The 16503-nt window shown below is 34.6% G+C and overlaps 2 protein-coding genes and 1 pseudogene across 5 annotated transcripts; 1 reads left to right on the forward strand and 2 right to left on the reverse strand.

The window, feature by feature from the left end:
* The first annotated feature begins 509 nt into the window (after positions 1–509).
* On the forward strand, positions 510–2107 carry LOC107932853 (40S ribosomal protein S15a-5-like; annotated as a pseudogene).
* On the reverse strand, positions 2005–4830 carry LOC107932849 (probable caffeoyl-CoA O-methyltransferase At4g26220). Of its 4 annotated transcripts, none has more exons than XM_041099024.1 (6): positions 4677–4830; positions 3767–3846; positions 3504–3648; positions 3281–3328; positions 2584–2715; positions 2005–2478 (listed from the first exon to the last, which is right to left on the reverse strand). In XM_041099024.1, the coding sequence occupies exons 1-6, from the start codon at positions 4773–4775 to the stop codon at positions 2185–2187; spliced, it is 798 nt and encodes a 265-aa protein (XP_040954958.1). In that variant the 5' UTR covers positions 4776–4830; the 3' UTR covers positions 2005–2184. The 4 variants fall into 4 exon arrangements, with proteins under 4 accessions (XP_040954958.1, XP_040954959.1, XP_040954960.1 ...); XM_041099025.1 differs by having other exon boundaries at positions 2005–2475; positions 4677–4829; XM_041099026.1 differs by lacking the exon at positions 3281–3328 and having other exon boundaries at positions 4677–4829.
* Positions 4831–5509: 679 nt separating this feature from the next.
* Positions 5510–13994, reverse strand: LOC107932852 (protein EFFECTOR OF TRANSCRIPTION 2-like). Its single transcript, XM_016864967.2, has 4 exons — positions 13821–13994; positions 13362–13679; positions 12426–12473; positions 5510–6900 (listed from the first exon to the last, which is right to left on the reverse strand). Exons 1-4 carry the CDS (start codon positions 13977–13979, stop codon positions 5740–5742), a joined length of 1686 nt encoding a protein of 561 aa, XP_016720456.2. The 5' UTR covers positions 13980–13994; the 3' UTR covers positions 5510–5739.
* Between the last annotated feature and the right edge of the window lie 2509 nt (positions 13995–16503).

A 16503-nucleotide genomic window follows, 5' to 3' on the forward strand; every position in this document is an offset into this window, starting at 1 on the left:
CATTTAAGGCATGAGACTATTAAAATCGTTGTTGTATAACTTTTCTGTTTACACCGCTTGCATCAATTGAAAGCTCTCCTTCCCCTTTTCTTCTGCAGTTTAGTTTTTTTCTTCATGAAACAACTTTGAATGTCACGAATTTGCGAACTAAATCTAAACAACTTTCTTCTCCAATCTTTGACACTGACTATCAGATAAACTTGGATCTAATGTATGTTTTTTTACTCATTGATGGGTACTGATCCACCCTACCGATCGTGGAATTGTCTCTTGGATCTTGTTAGACAGACTTTAAAAAAAATTAACAGCCCAGTGACTTAAATAATTACTTTCAAATAGTTTAGTGACCGTTTTGTAACTTTTTGAAGTTGAGTGACTAAAACATAAATTTACTAATAATTTAGTGACCTTGGTTATAGTTTACCCTATTTTTAACCGTAAATCAGAGCAGATGAACCGGACTAACGTGAAAAGATTAAAACTCAAATCTTCTCAAAACAAACTAGGCCGATTGGATCGAGAGAGGCCCCGACCATAGCCCAGGTTTTGGGCCTTTTGGCGGCATTATTATTTTGGCGGCGTTTTTAGCTGTTCACGGATTATCACCGAAAACTGGTGAGAGATAGAGATGAGGAGGAGGATACTAAACGATGCGTTGAGATCAATAGTGAATGCAGAGAAGAGAGGCAAAGCAGCAAAGCTACGGTGGAATTGAAGCCGATCTCCACCGTCATATCTTCCTTTCTCACTATCATGAAATATCGAGGTAAGGTTTTTTTTTTGTTTTTTTTAATTCGTTGTTTTTGCTTATGATTTTTGTTTATTTTGATTAATCGGAATCGGTTTTTGCTTGATTTTTAATAATTATTGATTAATTCTCAACTTCGGTTGTAACACTGAAAAAATTATGAAATTTGTTTTTTTTTCCTTCTTAAATTTGTTATTTACTGCACAGAATTATTAACTTAGTGTCATTTGATGTAGATTTTTATAAATTGACATTTTAATAATTTCCATTATATAAATTCTGATATATTTATGATTTGTGTTGTGTTCATGATATATATTTTTTGGAATAATCATATTAAACAATAATCATGGTATCATCTTCCCAATATATAAAATTTTAGGGAAAAAAATGCTTATTTAGACAAATACCTGTATTTACCATCATCTCTGATTCCGAGTATAATATTTTGCCTATTTTTTCATCAATATTATGTGGATGCAAATTCTCAGAAGTTTCGAATAGCTATGTTACTCGTGTAAGTCTTAGATATAGTTATGTGTTCAACACTGGTATATTAAAAAATTTTCGAGTTTTTTCATTTATTTGAAAGGTCCTTAGAAGTTCATATCTTCGTACCAGAATTCAAAAATCCAATTTAAATAGTTATTTTAAGAAGAATAAAGAGTTGAAAGAACATAGTTATGGACTAAGGGTCTAAGATGTTGAATGTTTAGACTTGTGGCTACTGCCTGCTACCAGACGATGGATCCGTTGCTTGTTTTTCGGTCATTAACTTGTTTTTATTTTTTCTTTTCGGAAGGATACATCAGGAACTTTGAGCTTTTCGATCCGCATGGAGTTGGGAAGATCACAGTTGAACCACAAGGCAGGGTAAATGATTGCCAAGCACGCACTTACCGGCAGGACATCAAAGTGAAGGATATCGAGAAGTACACAACATTTAAACTTCCAACTCGGCAGGTATGTTCATTCATTGCCTATTATATAGAAGGTGCTGGCCGGCTTGGTATAGGATATGCTAATGTACCCGGTTATGTCTATAGAATTCTTCCCAAACTTATGTTGTTTTTCGATGATCTTTATCCCGTGCAGTGGGGTTATGTTGTGATTTCAACTCCTGATGGTATTTTGGATCACGGAGAAGCCATTAGAAGGAATGTGGGTGGGCAGGTTCTTGGTTATTTTCATTAGACTTCATTTTTTATGCACACTTTCAGATAGAAAAAGGGGAAGAATAGTTGTTCAGGGTCGGGTTTATCCAATAACCATCCGAAGTTTTCATTGAATATCGATCACTAGAACATAACATAAGCAACGTTCGGAATCAAATTTTTTATAACAATCTAGTATTCTTTATTGTGATGCTTTGATTTATTATTGCAAGATCATAGTAATGAAACTGCAGGATAGTTTTCTTAGAAGCTAAGAAAACATCAACGAATTCGCCTGCAGATGGTCAACCCATCACCCGACGGAGTGAGAGCGATTTCGATGCGTTGATCGATTGAAACTGAGTTGTTAAACTCTATGATCGACCTCCTCGATTCCTTTCTATCTTCTGAAACCGCCTCTTCGGGTTGAGCCACCGTGCCTCCCCAAAGCGTGTTGTCAAAGACGATCAATCCGCCAACTTTCACCAGTTTCAGAAGCCTCTCGTGGTAATTCAGGTAATTTTCTTTATCCGCATCGACAAATGCAAAATCAAAACTCCCTTCATTATCTTTCTGCTGAAACGAAACAAATGAAGATGAGTTCAATTGATTGAACTTGAAGAATCCGTAAAAAAAAAAAAAAAACAGAAATGGAGATAAACCCGGGTATTTAGTGCTTAAATTTTGAAGAAGCTTGTCCAGAACTGGTAAAGCTTGGGATTCAATGAAGTTGATTTTGTGTTCCACACCTGCTTTTTGGATAATGGGAAGGCCTATCTCATATGTTTCCTTGTTTGGATCTATGGCTATAATCTGCAAATATGAGTTTTATTAATGAACAAAGTAGATTATGGTAAATAAACTTGAGAAATATTTCAACTTTTGGTCTATGTATATATCTGTTTGTGTATGTGTGTGTGTGTGTGTATGTGTGTGTGTTGAGGGAATAAAGCCTTTTTTGGGAGAAGTTTCATTCAGAGCCGGCGGAACCGTCAGCATGTTTCGTATGTCTTTGGTGGGGGGTTTTATCTCTTGACTCAACTGAGAGCTCTAATGTTTGAAGAGATGCTAGTGATAGGTTCAAAGAGCAAAAGCGCCTTGTTGGATGCTTAAACAGGGAAATAATGCTCAATTGTGCATGGTCTAATTCGAGCCCAAACCCTAGAGCTTATAGTTTTTTTCTTGCCCAAGTGGTAGTATAGTTACTGACTAGTGCCTTATATGCTATAGTGCATGGGCTCAAATACCACTAACTGCAAATATTAGATTTCTTTGCGCATGGTTAGCCTTTTAAAACACCTGACAAGATGCTCTAGCTTTGTGAACTTGTCATTGATGCTTCCTCAAGCTCTCGATAGAGTTGGGAGACAAAACTCACCATTGAGGAGTCTGTTGGGAGTTTGATATTTCTTATTAACTCGATTCCCTTGACAAAGAAAACATTTTAATGAATTATATTTTGAAAAAGAAATTATTTTATTTTAAACAATTTTCACTATTTTTATATCATTAAAAAATCAATAAAATTTATATTTGGTTCGTTTAAAAATCATTAATTTTTTTTTTAAACTTATGAATCGAGAACCGATGGGAATAAATACCATAGCATCGTGAGGGATTGAAAGAGCAGTGAGGAGAAGAGAATAGCCGGTGTAAACACCAATTTCAATCGTCTTCTTTGCATTAATTAGCTTAAGTAACATCCCCATTAGTTGACCTGAATCTGGTGTTGTGCTCATAAAATTCCTGCTTAAATCGAGTTAGAAGAGAGTAATCAGTCCGTTGAATTAAAAACTTTGATTGACGTTAAATCGATTTTGTTTTTCCTTTGTCACAAATTAAATGAAGCCAAAGACACTTTTACCCTGGATGCTTTGCAGTAACTTCTCGGAGCTCCTTTAGAGGTGATGGTTCCCTAGGGTAGACGTTGGTCTTCAAGATATACTGTTTCAAAACTTGTCCAGTTGAAAAATATATTTTGTTTGAATTATTCATTTCATATTAAATTTATGATTTTTTTAAATTAGAAAAAACTTTAAAATTTTATTATTAAGGGAAGCTGACTCTTTCAGAAAAAATTCTTAAAATGTCATTCTTTCAAAATTGGTGGACCTTTCAATAAGTTTGTATTGTCTTGGTTGTAGTTTTGTCGCCCAATTCTAAAAAGAACTCGAGTGCTTGAGGCAATGAGCTCAACCAAATAGGAATACCTTGTCAAGCCAGATCTTGTTTGACATTTATACTTGGAAGAATTTGAGCTTCCGCCCTACAGCATATAAGGTTCGTGCATGTTGCAATGCTTAAAATAATTCTAAACTTTGATAGGTAGTACGGTTGTCCATAAATGTCTTATATGCTGTAAGAGACAAACTCGATCAAAGACAACATTGACTCATTGAAAGTTTATCAGCTCTAGACGAACGAAGTATACTTCTTTCATAAAAGTCAACCGTCCCTTCACGTTTATATAATTCAGTTTCAATTTTTTCCTTCTAAATTTTATTATATATGTTGAGATATGTACATTTAATCTACACATTTATTTTAATGTTAAAATCAATAAAAAATATTTATTATATATAAAAAAATTAATTGATTGATTTAATCGGCCAATTGAAGGTATTGCTAATAGCCTCCAATTCAATTATTTAAACATTACAAAAACTTAATTATATTTTCGTTATTTAGGAGATTCAAATTCCGATATGTATAATTCCTATCCCTAAATTACAATATATTTAGTAAAAGGGAAAAAATAATGAAAAATAAAATACCTTAGTTAACTCAAAACTCTGCAACAACCCCTTATGGAGAAATGGTTCGGCTGTTGTAAATTCCATACTCTTCAAATATATGCTTGAGAAACAAATCATGCAAAGCCCGGTTGAAATATATATGTATATATATGTGTGTATATATATATAGATATTATGAATTAAGTTCACACCAAGTTGATGCATGTCTTTTAATAATCCATATTAGTCGTGTACTACTGTATGATTTAAATGATATAATTTAATTCTTAAATTTGATAAATTTTTTTAATTTCGATTTATATGACGATTGAGATATTATAAGATTGTACCATATTATTGTCAAATTAAAAAAAAAAGTTATACGTGTGGCACAATAAGATATTAGGTAAAATTTTTGAGAAAAACTGCTATGTTTCTAGATTAACATGGGTAAAAAAGAGTCAATGACTAAATTAGGTAAATATGCCACAGGGATAAAATGTTATTTTATTTAGACTTAAATTATTAAATGTATCAAAATTTTGATACTTGAATTTAACTTCAATATTCAATTTGGTACCTGATGCCATTTGATTAGAATATTAAATCAAACACAGAAGCTAAACTCAAAAACTAAATAAAATATATACACTAATTTTAAATACAAATATGATTTATGAAGCTAAATTTGTTTATTATTTACTAAACGTTTCGTATTTGTACTCTGTCGAAATTTATTAGGAACTTCAGGAGCTCACAAACTTTACATTCTGCTTAATTATTTAATTAATCAAGCAAAAAAAATTATTTTACAAATTAGAGAGATGTTTTATTTTTTTTCATTTTAAATAAGAAATTTCACTGACCATAGATAAAATAATTTATATTTGTAGTTTATACAAAAAAAAAAGAGAAAGGATTCACAACAACCAGATCATCCTCACAAGACAATAATACAAAAGCTACAACATAATCTAACAGCAACCTCCAAGTGAATACATAATCATGTTATTGTTAAGTTAATCCTTCGGCCCCGGCACTCACCGAAACATATAAAACGGTGACTCTCGATCGATCAATGCTCGGGCCAACCTGCCTCGACCTATAGGTGCTGCCAACACCTTCCATTTCCCTTGACTGGTCTCCGGCAGGACGAACCATTGCGGGTTGGTGCCCCACAAATGGATGTACCCGTACTGTCATTGTTCGAGTATCGCGGAGTAAAATCATTGCTGCTGCTGCGGCTGCCACTATAATTCAAGTGCTGCCAACACCTTCCATTTACATTACCTGTTCTCTTGCAGGGAGTACCATTGCAGGTAGGTACTCCACAAATGGGTGTACTACAATTGTTGCGATTACAGATGGAAATCGCCATCCCTGTACGATTTTCATAAAAATCTGAAGCTTCACCATTGTTCGAGTTTCGCGGAGTAAAATCATTGCTGCTGCTGCGGCTGCCACTATATTTCAAGTGCTGCCAACACCTTCCATTTACATTACCTGTTCTCTTGCAGGGAATACCATTGCAGGTAGGTACTCCACAAATGGGTGTACTACAATTGTTGCGATTATAGATGGAAATCGCCATCCCTGTACGATTTTCATAAAAATCTGAAGCTTCATCAGAATATGAATTGAAAACAGCATATGGCGTTGTTTGATATCTTGTTATCTCGGAATTGGAGCTATAAATTCTCCTCCCTTTATGCAAATCACATCTTTTTCTTCCGGAAACGGGTCGCCTTCTACAAAGAGAACCATCATCCATGGCAACCCCACAAATAGGACTACAATGCTCAATTTCGGGATAGTCCTCTTTGTAAGGTTGTGATTTCATACTCGAACTCGTGGAAGACCCTGTAGTTTTCTTTCCCTTGTGTTCAGAGCATCGTTTTCTTCCTTCAACCGGTGGCCTTTTACAAATCGAACCAGCGTCTAAAACCACCCCACAAGAGAAGGTTTCGTTCTCGTCGAAGCCACCGTGATTCAAAACCAACCGAGGCCGGGATCTGCTGAAGTTCAAAACTTCAGGCCAAAAGTTGAGGTTCTCTTCATTTTTGTATTTGCCAAACTCATTGTCGACCGAAACTAGCTTGCTTGCTTTGATTTTGATGCCTACTTGCTTTTGAAGGAAGGGCAGATGCTTTTTGGAGAAATTGGCTACTTTTATAAGATTTGATGCACGCTTATCTAGTTTTTCAAGGATATCATCGTAACGACGTACACCGTTCGAGCCTTTATTCCATGCATAATCATAAGTGATGGGAAGAAACCGAACAACCGAAACAAAGCGAAAGCACAACCGGTGTTCTTTCTCTCCTTATAACTCCTGTAAAAATTATGGCAAGCACAATAGCACAAGATATGTTCTCTAGCAACCTTAATCAACCACAAATCAACTAATGCAACCACAACAAAAATAAATAGAGACACCGATATTTTTACGTGGAAAACCCCTCTAAATTAAGGGTAAAAACCACGGGACTTTAGAGTCCGATAAAGAGCTCCACTATCATCAAATGTTCAACTACAAGATCACAATATCAAGCCTACAACAAGCATTCAACTCCGACAAGGCTAACAACATGTAATCTTTAGCAAAAGAGAGAAAAATGAGAGAACATCACCAAAAACGTAGCTGCTGAAAAATGGGTATTTCCGACGCTACAAGACTCGGATGAAAAATCCGACCGTACAAAGTCAAGAACACCTTATCACCTAGCTGCTGTCCAAAAATCAGCTCAATCGAACCACGGATGGACCTTCGATCGAGAAGTTGATCACTGCTGCACCAAGCTTGAAAAACTGATTTTTTTTCTTTCTCTCTTTCTCTCTGTTTTTCTTTAGCTCTCTCTCTCTGCCGAAAAATTTCTGCCCATTCCCTGTTAATAAGCCAAAAAGAATTGGCTTTTGACAAAAAAACAAAAGAAAAAGGAAGGCAAAACATTTGTGCCAGAAAATATGGGTTTCCCACATAGTGGGACCCATACCCAACAAATCTCCCCCTCCAACTATGTGGGGAATGCCTCCATGCCGGAGGTCAAACAACATGCTTCAAACTTTCCTCTTGGTAAGGCCTTCGTCAACATATCAGCACCATTATCATTAGTGTGTATCTTCTCAAGCTCTAACAGCTTAGCTTCAAGAACATCTCGTATCCAATGGTACCTCACATCAATATGCTTAGATCTAGCATGAAAAGTTGAGTTCTTACCAAGATGAATAGCACTCTGGCTATCACAGTACAGGACATACTTCTCCTGAGTAAAACCAAGCTCATGCACAAACTTCTTCATCCAAAGCATCTCCTTACACGCTTCGGTTGCTGCAATGAACTCTGATTCGGTGGTGGACAATGCAACACACTTTTGCAGTCTCGATTGCCATGCCACAGCTCCCCCTGCATAAGTGATTAAGTAACCTGAAGTAGATCTCCTCGAGTCAATGTCTCCGGCCATGTCTGAATCTGTATACCCAACAAGAACAGGTTTCTCATTGCCGAAACAAAGTTTCATGTTGGAAGTGCCACGAAGATATCTCATAATCCACTTCACTGCATTCCAATGCTCTCTGCCTGGATTAGAAAGAAACCGACTAACTGTACCAACGGCATAAGCCAAGTCTGGTCTCGTGCAAACCATTGCGTACATCAAACTACCCACGGCTGAAGAGTAAGGAATTTTCTGCATCTCTTCCTTCTCCTTTTCTGTGGAAGGACTATGCTTAACACTCAATCTAAAGTGCATAGCAAATGGAGTATTCACCGCTTTAGCTTTGTCCATACAAAACCTTTGAAGTACTTTCTCAATGTACCTCTCTTGTGATAACCATAATTTCTTGGCCTTTCTATCACGTGTCAGTCTTATGCCAAGAATTTGCTTTGCTGGCCCCAAATCCTTCATTGCAAAGGATTTACTCAACTCCTGTTTCAACTTCTCAATTCTAGAAGCATTCTGACCAACAATAAGCATATCATCAACATAGAGCAAAAGAATAATAAAATCATCACCAGAGAATCTCTTAACAAACACACAATGATCAGAAGTAGTCTTCTTGTAGCCTTGCTCCCCCATAACAGACTCAAACTTCTTGTACCATTGCCTTGGAGCTTGCTTCAAACCATACAAGCTCTTCTTCAATCTGCACACATAGTCCTCTTTCCCTTGTGCAACAAAACCCTCTGGCTGCTCCATGTAAAGCTCTTCTTCCAAGTCACCATGAAGAAAAGCAGTTTTCACATCCATTTGTTCAACCTCTAGGTCATAACAAGCTACCAAACTCAGTATAGTTCTGATAGAGGACATCTTCACAACCGGAGAAAATATTTCTTCAAAATCAACCCCCTTTTTCTGAGTATAACCCTTGACGACCAATCTAGCTTTGTATCGTGGAGATGAAGACTTCTCTTCTTGCTTCAACCTGTAAACCCACCGATTCTTCAAAGCTCTTTTGCCTTTAGGCAGTTTCACCAATTCAAAAGTATGGTTCTCATGCAAGGATTGAAGTTCGTCTTTCATCGCTTCAACCCACTGATCTTTGCATTCACTCTCCATAGCCTCTTCATAACATTCAGGTTCTCCCCCGTCAGTCAAAAGAACATATTCATCAGGAGAATACCTGACAGAAGATCGTCGATCTCTGGAAGACCTTCGAAGTGGAACTGCTGGTGGAGCTATAGGTGCTTGTTGTTGATCATTCACAACATCATCCATGGGAGTATCAAAGTCACCTATAGTCTGATGGTCACCACTAACATCACCATGCACAACATCCTGGATAGGATCTGGTGAAGAGTCTAGGGGAACCGGATTCACATCGATCAAGTCACCACTACCTTGTGAATCCACTTTCTCCGTCTTATCAATGTCATCAATGGTCTGATCCTCAATGAAGACAACATCTCTGCTTCTCACGAGTTTCTTCTGAACTGGATCATAGAGTCTATAACCAAACTCACCATCTAGACCATAACCAATAAAAATGCATTGTCGAGCCTTGGCATCCAACTTGGATCTTTCATCCTTTGGAACATGAACAAATGCTTTACAACCGAACACACGTAGGTGATCATATGACACGTCTTTACCAAACCAAACTCTATCTGGCACATCACCTTTCAAAGGAACACAAGGAGACAGATTTATCACATGTGTCACTGTATTCAAAGCTTCAGCCCAAAACGATCTTGGTAACTTTGCATCTGACAACAAACATCTGACTCTCTCAATCAATGTTCGGTTCATTCTTTCAGCTAACCCATTTAACTGTGGAGTCTTTGGTGGTGTTCTCTGATGTCTGATTCCCTGTCGCAGACAATACTCATGAAACGACCCTGTGTACTCGCCACCATTATCAGTACGAATGCACTTCAACTTCTTCCCAGTTTCCCTTTCAACTGATGCTTGAAACTGTTTAAACACCTCAAAGACTTGATTTTTAGACTTCAAAGTGTAAACCCATAGCTTTCTTGAACAATCATCAATGAAAGTCACAAAGTAAAGTGCACCACCATGTGATCTTACTTTTATCGGACCACAAACATCTGAATGGACCAACTCTAGCAACTCTGATTTCCTATGAGGAGGATGGCTTCTAAATGAAACTCTTTTCTGCTTTCCTGCTAGACAATGAGCACAATTCTTCAGTGTAGCATTCTTTAAACCTGAAAGTTGATTCTTCTTCGCTAAACAGTTAAGCCCCTTCTCACTCATGTGACTGAGTCGTTTATGCCACAACTCACTTGAGTTGTCATTCAGTGTCACATTCACCGTCTCTCGAGAAGTCAAAGCTTGCATCAAGTACAAATTTGAGCTCTTCTTTCCTCGAGCCACAACCAATGAGCCTTTAGTCAGCTTCCACTGCCCTTCACTGAAGGTGTTACAGAATCCCTCATCATCAAGCTTTCCTGCAGAAATCAAATTCAAACGGACATCCGGTGCATGTCTGACATCCTTGAGAGTTAACTTTGTTCCATTGTTACTTACCAAGCTAACATCTCCCATACCAATAACCGAAACCAAACCATCATTACCCATCTTCAATACCCCAAAATCACCAGGAGTATAAGATGTGAAGAATTCCTTCCTCGACGTGACATGAAGTGATGCACCAGTATCAATCACCCAACTAGTCTCGTCGCATGCTAGGTTGACCAAATTCTCATCACAAATAACTAACAAATCTTCACGAGTAACAGTAGCAACACGCTCGGATTTTTTTATCGTCATTCCGGTCGTGTTTATCACCACCACCTTTGTTCTCTTTCTTCCACTTGAAGCAATATTTCTTGATATGACCTTTCTTACCACAATGATGATACTCAAGATTCTTGTATCTCGATCTTGACTTGCTTCGGCTTTTATCTCTACCCTTTCCATCTTTGTCTCTGTTTCTCCCCCTATTCTCGATAACCAACACCTCGGACTGTGATGTAGAACCCTGAGATCTTCTTCTAACCTCTTCATTCAACACACCACTCTTAGCCAAATCCAAAGTAATAATACCCTGTGGGGCAGAATTAATGAGTGAGACTCGAAAGGTCTCCCAAGAGTCTGGTAGAGTAGCAAGCAACCAAAGTCCTAAAATCTCGTCATCAAATTTGACACCCATACCAAGCAACTGATTCATCATACTCTGAAATTCACTAACATGGTCAGCTATAGACATTCCTTCTTTATATTTCAGCGCCATCATTTTCTTCAGCAAAAATAACTTGTTATTGCCCGACCTCGAAGCATACAAGCTTTCAAGCTTCTCCCACAATGTTCGAGCATGTGTCTCCTGATCAATGTGATTGTAAACATTTTCTTCAACAAATTGCCGAATAAAGCCACACACTTGTTGATGCTCAAATTCCCATTCTTCATCACTTTTCGAATCGGGTTTTTGAGTAGTAAAGACCGGAAGATGCAAAGCCTTCACAAACAACAAGTCCTTCATTTTATTCCGCCAAAGTTGATAATTTGTGCCATTCAACATAATCATCTTGCTCGTATTAATTTCCATAATTATCTGACACAATAACCAAGCTCTGGTACCAGTTTGATGGGAAGAAACCGAACAACCGAAACAAAGCGAAAGCACAACCGGTGTTCTTTCTCTCCTTATAACTCCTGTAAAAATTATGGCAAGCACAATAGCACAAGATATGTTCTCTAGCAACCTTAATCAACCACAAATCAACTAATGCAACCACAACAAAAATAAATAGAGACACCGATATTTTTACGTGGAAAACCCCTCTAAATTAAGGGTAAAAACCACGGGACTTTAGAGTCCGATAAAGAGCTCCACTATCATCAAATGTTCAACTACAAGATCACAATATCAAGCCTACAACAAGCATTCAACTCCGACAAGGCTAACAACATGTAATCTTTAGCAAAAGAGAGAAAAATGAGAGAACATCACCAAAAACGTAGCTGCTGAAAAATGGGTATTTCCGACGCTACAAGACTCGGATGAAAAATCCGACCGTACAAAGTCAAGAACACCTTATCACCTAGCTGCTGTCCAAAAATCAGCTCAATCGAACCACGGATGGACCTTCGATCGAGAAGTTGATCACTGCTGCACCAAGCTTGAAAAACTGATTTTTTTTCTTTCTCTCTTTCTCTCTGTTTTTCTTTAGCTCTCTCTCTCTGCCGAAAAATTTCTGCCCATTCCCTGTTAATAAGCCAAAAAGAATTGGCTTTTGACAAAAAAACAAAAGAAAAAGGAAGGCAAAACATTTGTGCCAGAAAATATGGGTTTCCCACATAGTGGGACCCATACCCAACAATAAGTACGGAGAAGCTGATCTTCAGTTCTCCGAGCATCTGCCTTGTTTTCCATCTATTTAACATGGGAAAGTAAAATAACATTAGGAATTAGATTAAAAACCAAATTTTGGATGCAAGGATGAACATTAAATAAGAACATTGATGAAAAAGTGCATTTTCATAGCTTCTTGGCCTTCAAAAACCATATCATTTGCAATTCATTCAAGACTAAGAGTTTATAACAGTATAAAGAATATATATATATATCAAGCTAAGCAATAAAAATGGAAAATCTAAAAATCAATGCAAACCAAAACGTTTAAACGATTTATAAAATAAAAATTAAAAATCATAGTTATAACAACAATTATTTAGTTTACAATTAATTTTAATTTTTTATGATACAAAAATAAATATTTTATATTTAAATAATAAAATAATTTAAAAACTTTATAAACATCATGTAAGTATTATTGATTATTTTTATTTACTTATTTTAAAAAGTTATGAAACACTTTTTTGAAATTCTATCAAATAATGTCCAAATGCAATTAAAACAAAGCTTGCCAAAATAAATCCAAAAAATAAAAAATAAAAATAAAAATAAAAAATTAATATGAAAAAAAAATAAAATCTAGTTAACATAGTTATTTAAAAAATTTAGGAAAAAATTTCGACTAAATCAAACTCGATACTACGTAGAGATATATATACATGGTTTTTAAAACTGATCAAACTCGATCCAAGTTCGATTTAATAAATTATTTTAAAAATTATAAAAATTAAAAAATATAAAAAAATATAAAATAAATTCAACCCTCGATTCAACTTATTTTTATCTGGACTGAGTAAAACCGAAACCTCTTTTTCCGAGCTGATTTTCAATCTTACCGGGTGTAATCCTGTACAGTTCCAACAACCGACATCAATAAAGTTGGAAAGTAGAAAAACATATACTCACAGAAGCCCATCTGTAGGTAATAGACCAACCCCTTGCAAAAATATCAAACAAAGGACATCCATTTTCACCAAATCCATTTTTTCCACAGAGATGAGTACCATTACGGCCATGTTGTTGGAGTCTTGCTCTTATATTTCCACTCTTCCCAAGATAAACCACCAAATCAGGTTCAAGCTTGCCATGGCGGTCCCTACTCGGCAGTTTACACACCGCAAGCTCATAGATTCCTGGACCTGGATATTCTGGAAGATTTTCAAACCTGTATCTGGTCACCGCTCCATCTTTCCCATTTTTCCAGTCATGAGGACCAACAAGAAGCTAAACAAATGAAAAAAAAAAAAAACCAAAAAGACCAAGATCAGATTAAGGTTTATAAATCAAATTTAAACTGGGTATAGATGATCTTTTTCAGCAAAATCAAAAGCATGATTAAAGTTGGATTAAGACAGATTAAAAAACCTTCCATTCGGAGAAGTGGGAATCGTGGTCGGTCTTCTTGTGATATTCTCTCTTCGATCTGTCGACGTGAACGGCCAATAATTGCATTGGAATCTTATCTTCTTCGACTATAAGCACCATTATGCAAATGTCTCTGATTGCACCACTTTGGAAGGGCATTTCTTATTTATAATAAGGTTTAAATTGCCTTATTTCTTTTTAATTTTATTTATTTTTTACTTTAGACTTAATTCGTTTTATTTTATTATTTTAATACTTAAATTTTAAAATTTTCAAAATAAAATTTCACATATATTTCATAAAAATTTAAAATTTAAAATTTTAATAAATTTTAAAAAAAATTATCCATATTGTCAATAAAGTATAAATAAATTATTTTTAACAAGTCTATATTTAGATTAAAACAGTTTAACTAAATTTTAAAGATTAATAGTTTTATTTAAATACAAAAAATTTAACTAAATTTTAAAGATTAAATCACAATAAAAAAACCTTTACAACCTAACTTTATCATCTTACCTTTATGTTTTGTCCATGCCTTCTTCATCTTTCCCTTTTATTACTAGTGAAATATTTTAATCCTTAATACTTAAGTTACAAGTAGTCTCCCGACAGCCGACAGTCACATCATTAAAGTGATAAAATTATTTGTACGTTGATGATATGATAGATCTAAGACTCGTGTCATGATGTGATTTAATGAAGTGAATTTTAGTAAGCTGTCCTCTTGTAGTCTTGTCTTTTTTTATTTGTGAAAATGAGTTTTTTTTTCTTAAATGTAATAATTTATTATACTCTATAAAATGGGTTTTTACCCCAATATATTAAAAAAATTATATATAAAAATAGGTTGTCAAATAGATTAATTATTGAAATGGTACATTTTTTGTAATTGCACCATTTAACAGGCGCGAATCAATTTTTATATTAAATTTTTTAAAAAAAATATTAATTTTTTATTTTTAAATACGGTCAAAGGGTCAAAATATTGGTAAAAATCGAGTCGTGCCTATCAGATAGGCGCTATTAGTAGCACCTGACAGGTAGGCGCGAATGGTCCTGCATAAATTTATCCGTATTGTTGCTATTAACTCATTTTATTTTTTTTATGTCAACTTGGATATCAATTTGTCCAAGTTTAATAATAACTGACTCTTTTCATAAATTTATTGAAGAATATAAATCAATTATTAACATACAAATACTTAACAGCAATTTAAAAAAATTAAAAATTGATAATAATACATTAATAGTATCAATTAAAAGCGTTTCTCAAAACTCATAATTAAGATTCTTATTTTGAGCAATAGGAGTAGAGTTTTGGCTGTGTGAAAAAAATATGGGATATGAATATTTTTAAATAATGTAATTTTATATAATGTAATTTTATTTGATTTTTTTATTTAACAATTTTTATTGATTTATTAAAATGTAGATTAAATTTGTTGTTATATAATTTTATAGGTTGTTTGAAATAAACTACTCGGTATGTATCTATTTCTATTTTTATTTTTTAATTCGTATGTTTTTATGCTTAGATAGTTTATATTAATGTTAATTATATTATTATTGTAGTGTAATATAATTTTTTTATTGTAGGTAAATTATGGGGAATTATTAAATATTTACCGTGTTTTGTTTCTGAAATTTGAAATAATTTAATGTATTTTTTAAAACAAATTAAATGAATTTATTTTTTTAATTACATATTTGCAGTAAATGGATTTTTTGATTAATAATAATCACATATCAAGTACTATTAATGAGATGGTAATAAAATTTTTATTTGATACTCATGTTATTTGCTGAATTAAATTATATTGTATTAACTATTTTGCTAATTTAATAATGTCAGGGTCCGTACAGCGTATTGAGGAGCTGTTAATAGTGTAGGGTTTCTGCCAGATGAACGCCTACTACCATACTTAGAGTTAGTCAGGTTCAGATCAGCGGCATTGATCCGGACTTTTGATCTGCGACACGACTTGATTTCCTCTTTAGTCGAGCGATGGCGTCCGGAGACCCACACATTTCATTTACCGTGCGGAGAGTGTACTGTCACTCTAGTAGGGGGTATATATAGGGGAAAAATTAAGCAGCAGTGGGCCCCACCATTCGTGCTTGTCAAATAGGCTCAACTAATCGCGCCTCTGAGATAGGCTCAACTAGTCGCGCCTATCAAATAGCCGCAATCTGTATTTCGTATCTATACCCAGGTTATATACTGATCCGGGAAATAAAAAATTAATATTTTTTTCAAAAAAAATTAATATGAAAAATTCATTCGCACCTGTCAGATAGGCGCGATTAAAAAAAACATACCATTTTGGTAATTAATCTATCTGACAGCCTATTTCGGTATTTAATTTTTTAAATATATTTGGGTAAAAAACCCTATAAAATACTTGTTAAATTCTTAACTCTGTCTATAAAATTTAAAAACTCTGTCTATACCAAATATTTTCTCTCATGTTTATTATTTATTATTTTTTAATATTTATTAATTTTATATAATTAACGTAAACAATCATACCTAAAAGATAAGTAAAATATATAAAATATTCTAAAAAAAATATTTGTATAATGTTTAAAAAATAAAAATGTTACAAATTAATAAAGAAACATTTTTCCATGTAAAATTTTATTAACTTTTTTCCCTATATTCTTGGCCTCTTTAAATATT

This window comes from Gossypium hirsutum, chromosome D08 (assembly GCF_007990345.1).
Source record: "Gossypium hirsutum isolate 1008001.06 chromosome D08, Gossypium_hirsutum_v2.1, whole genome shotgun sequence".
NCBI lineage: Eukaryota > Viridiplantae > Streptophyta > Magnoliopsida > Malvales > Malvaceae > Gossypium > Gossypium hirsutum.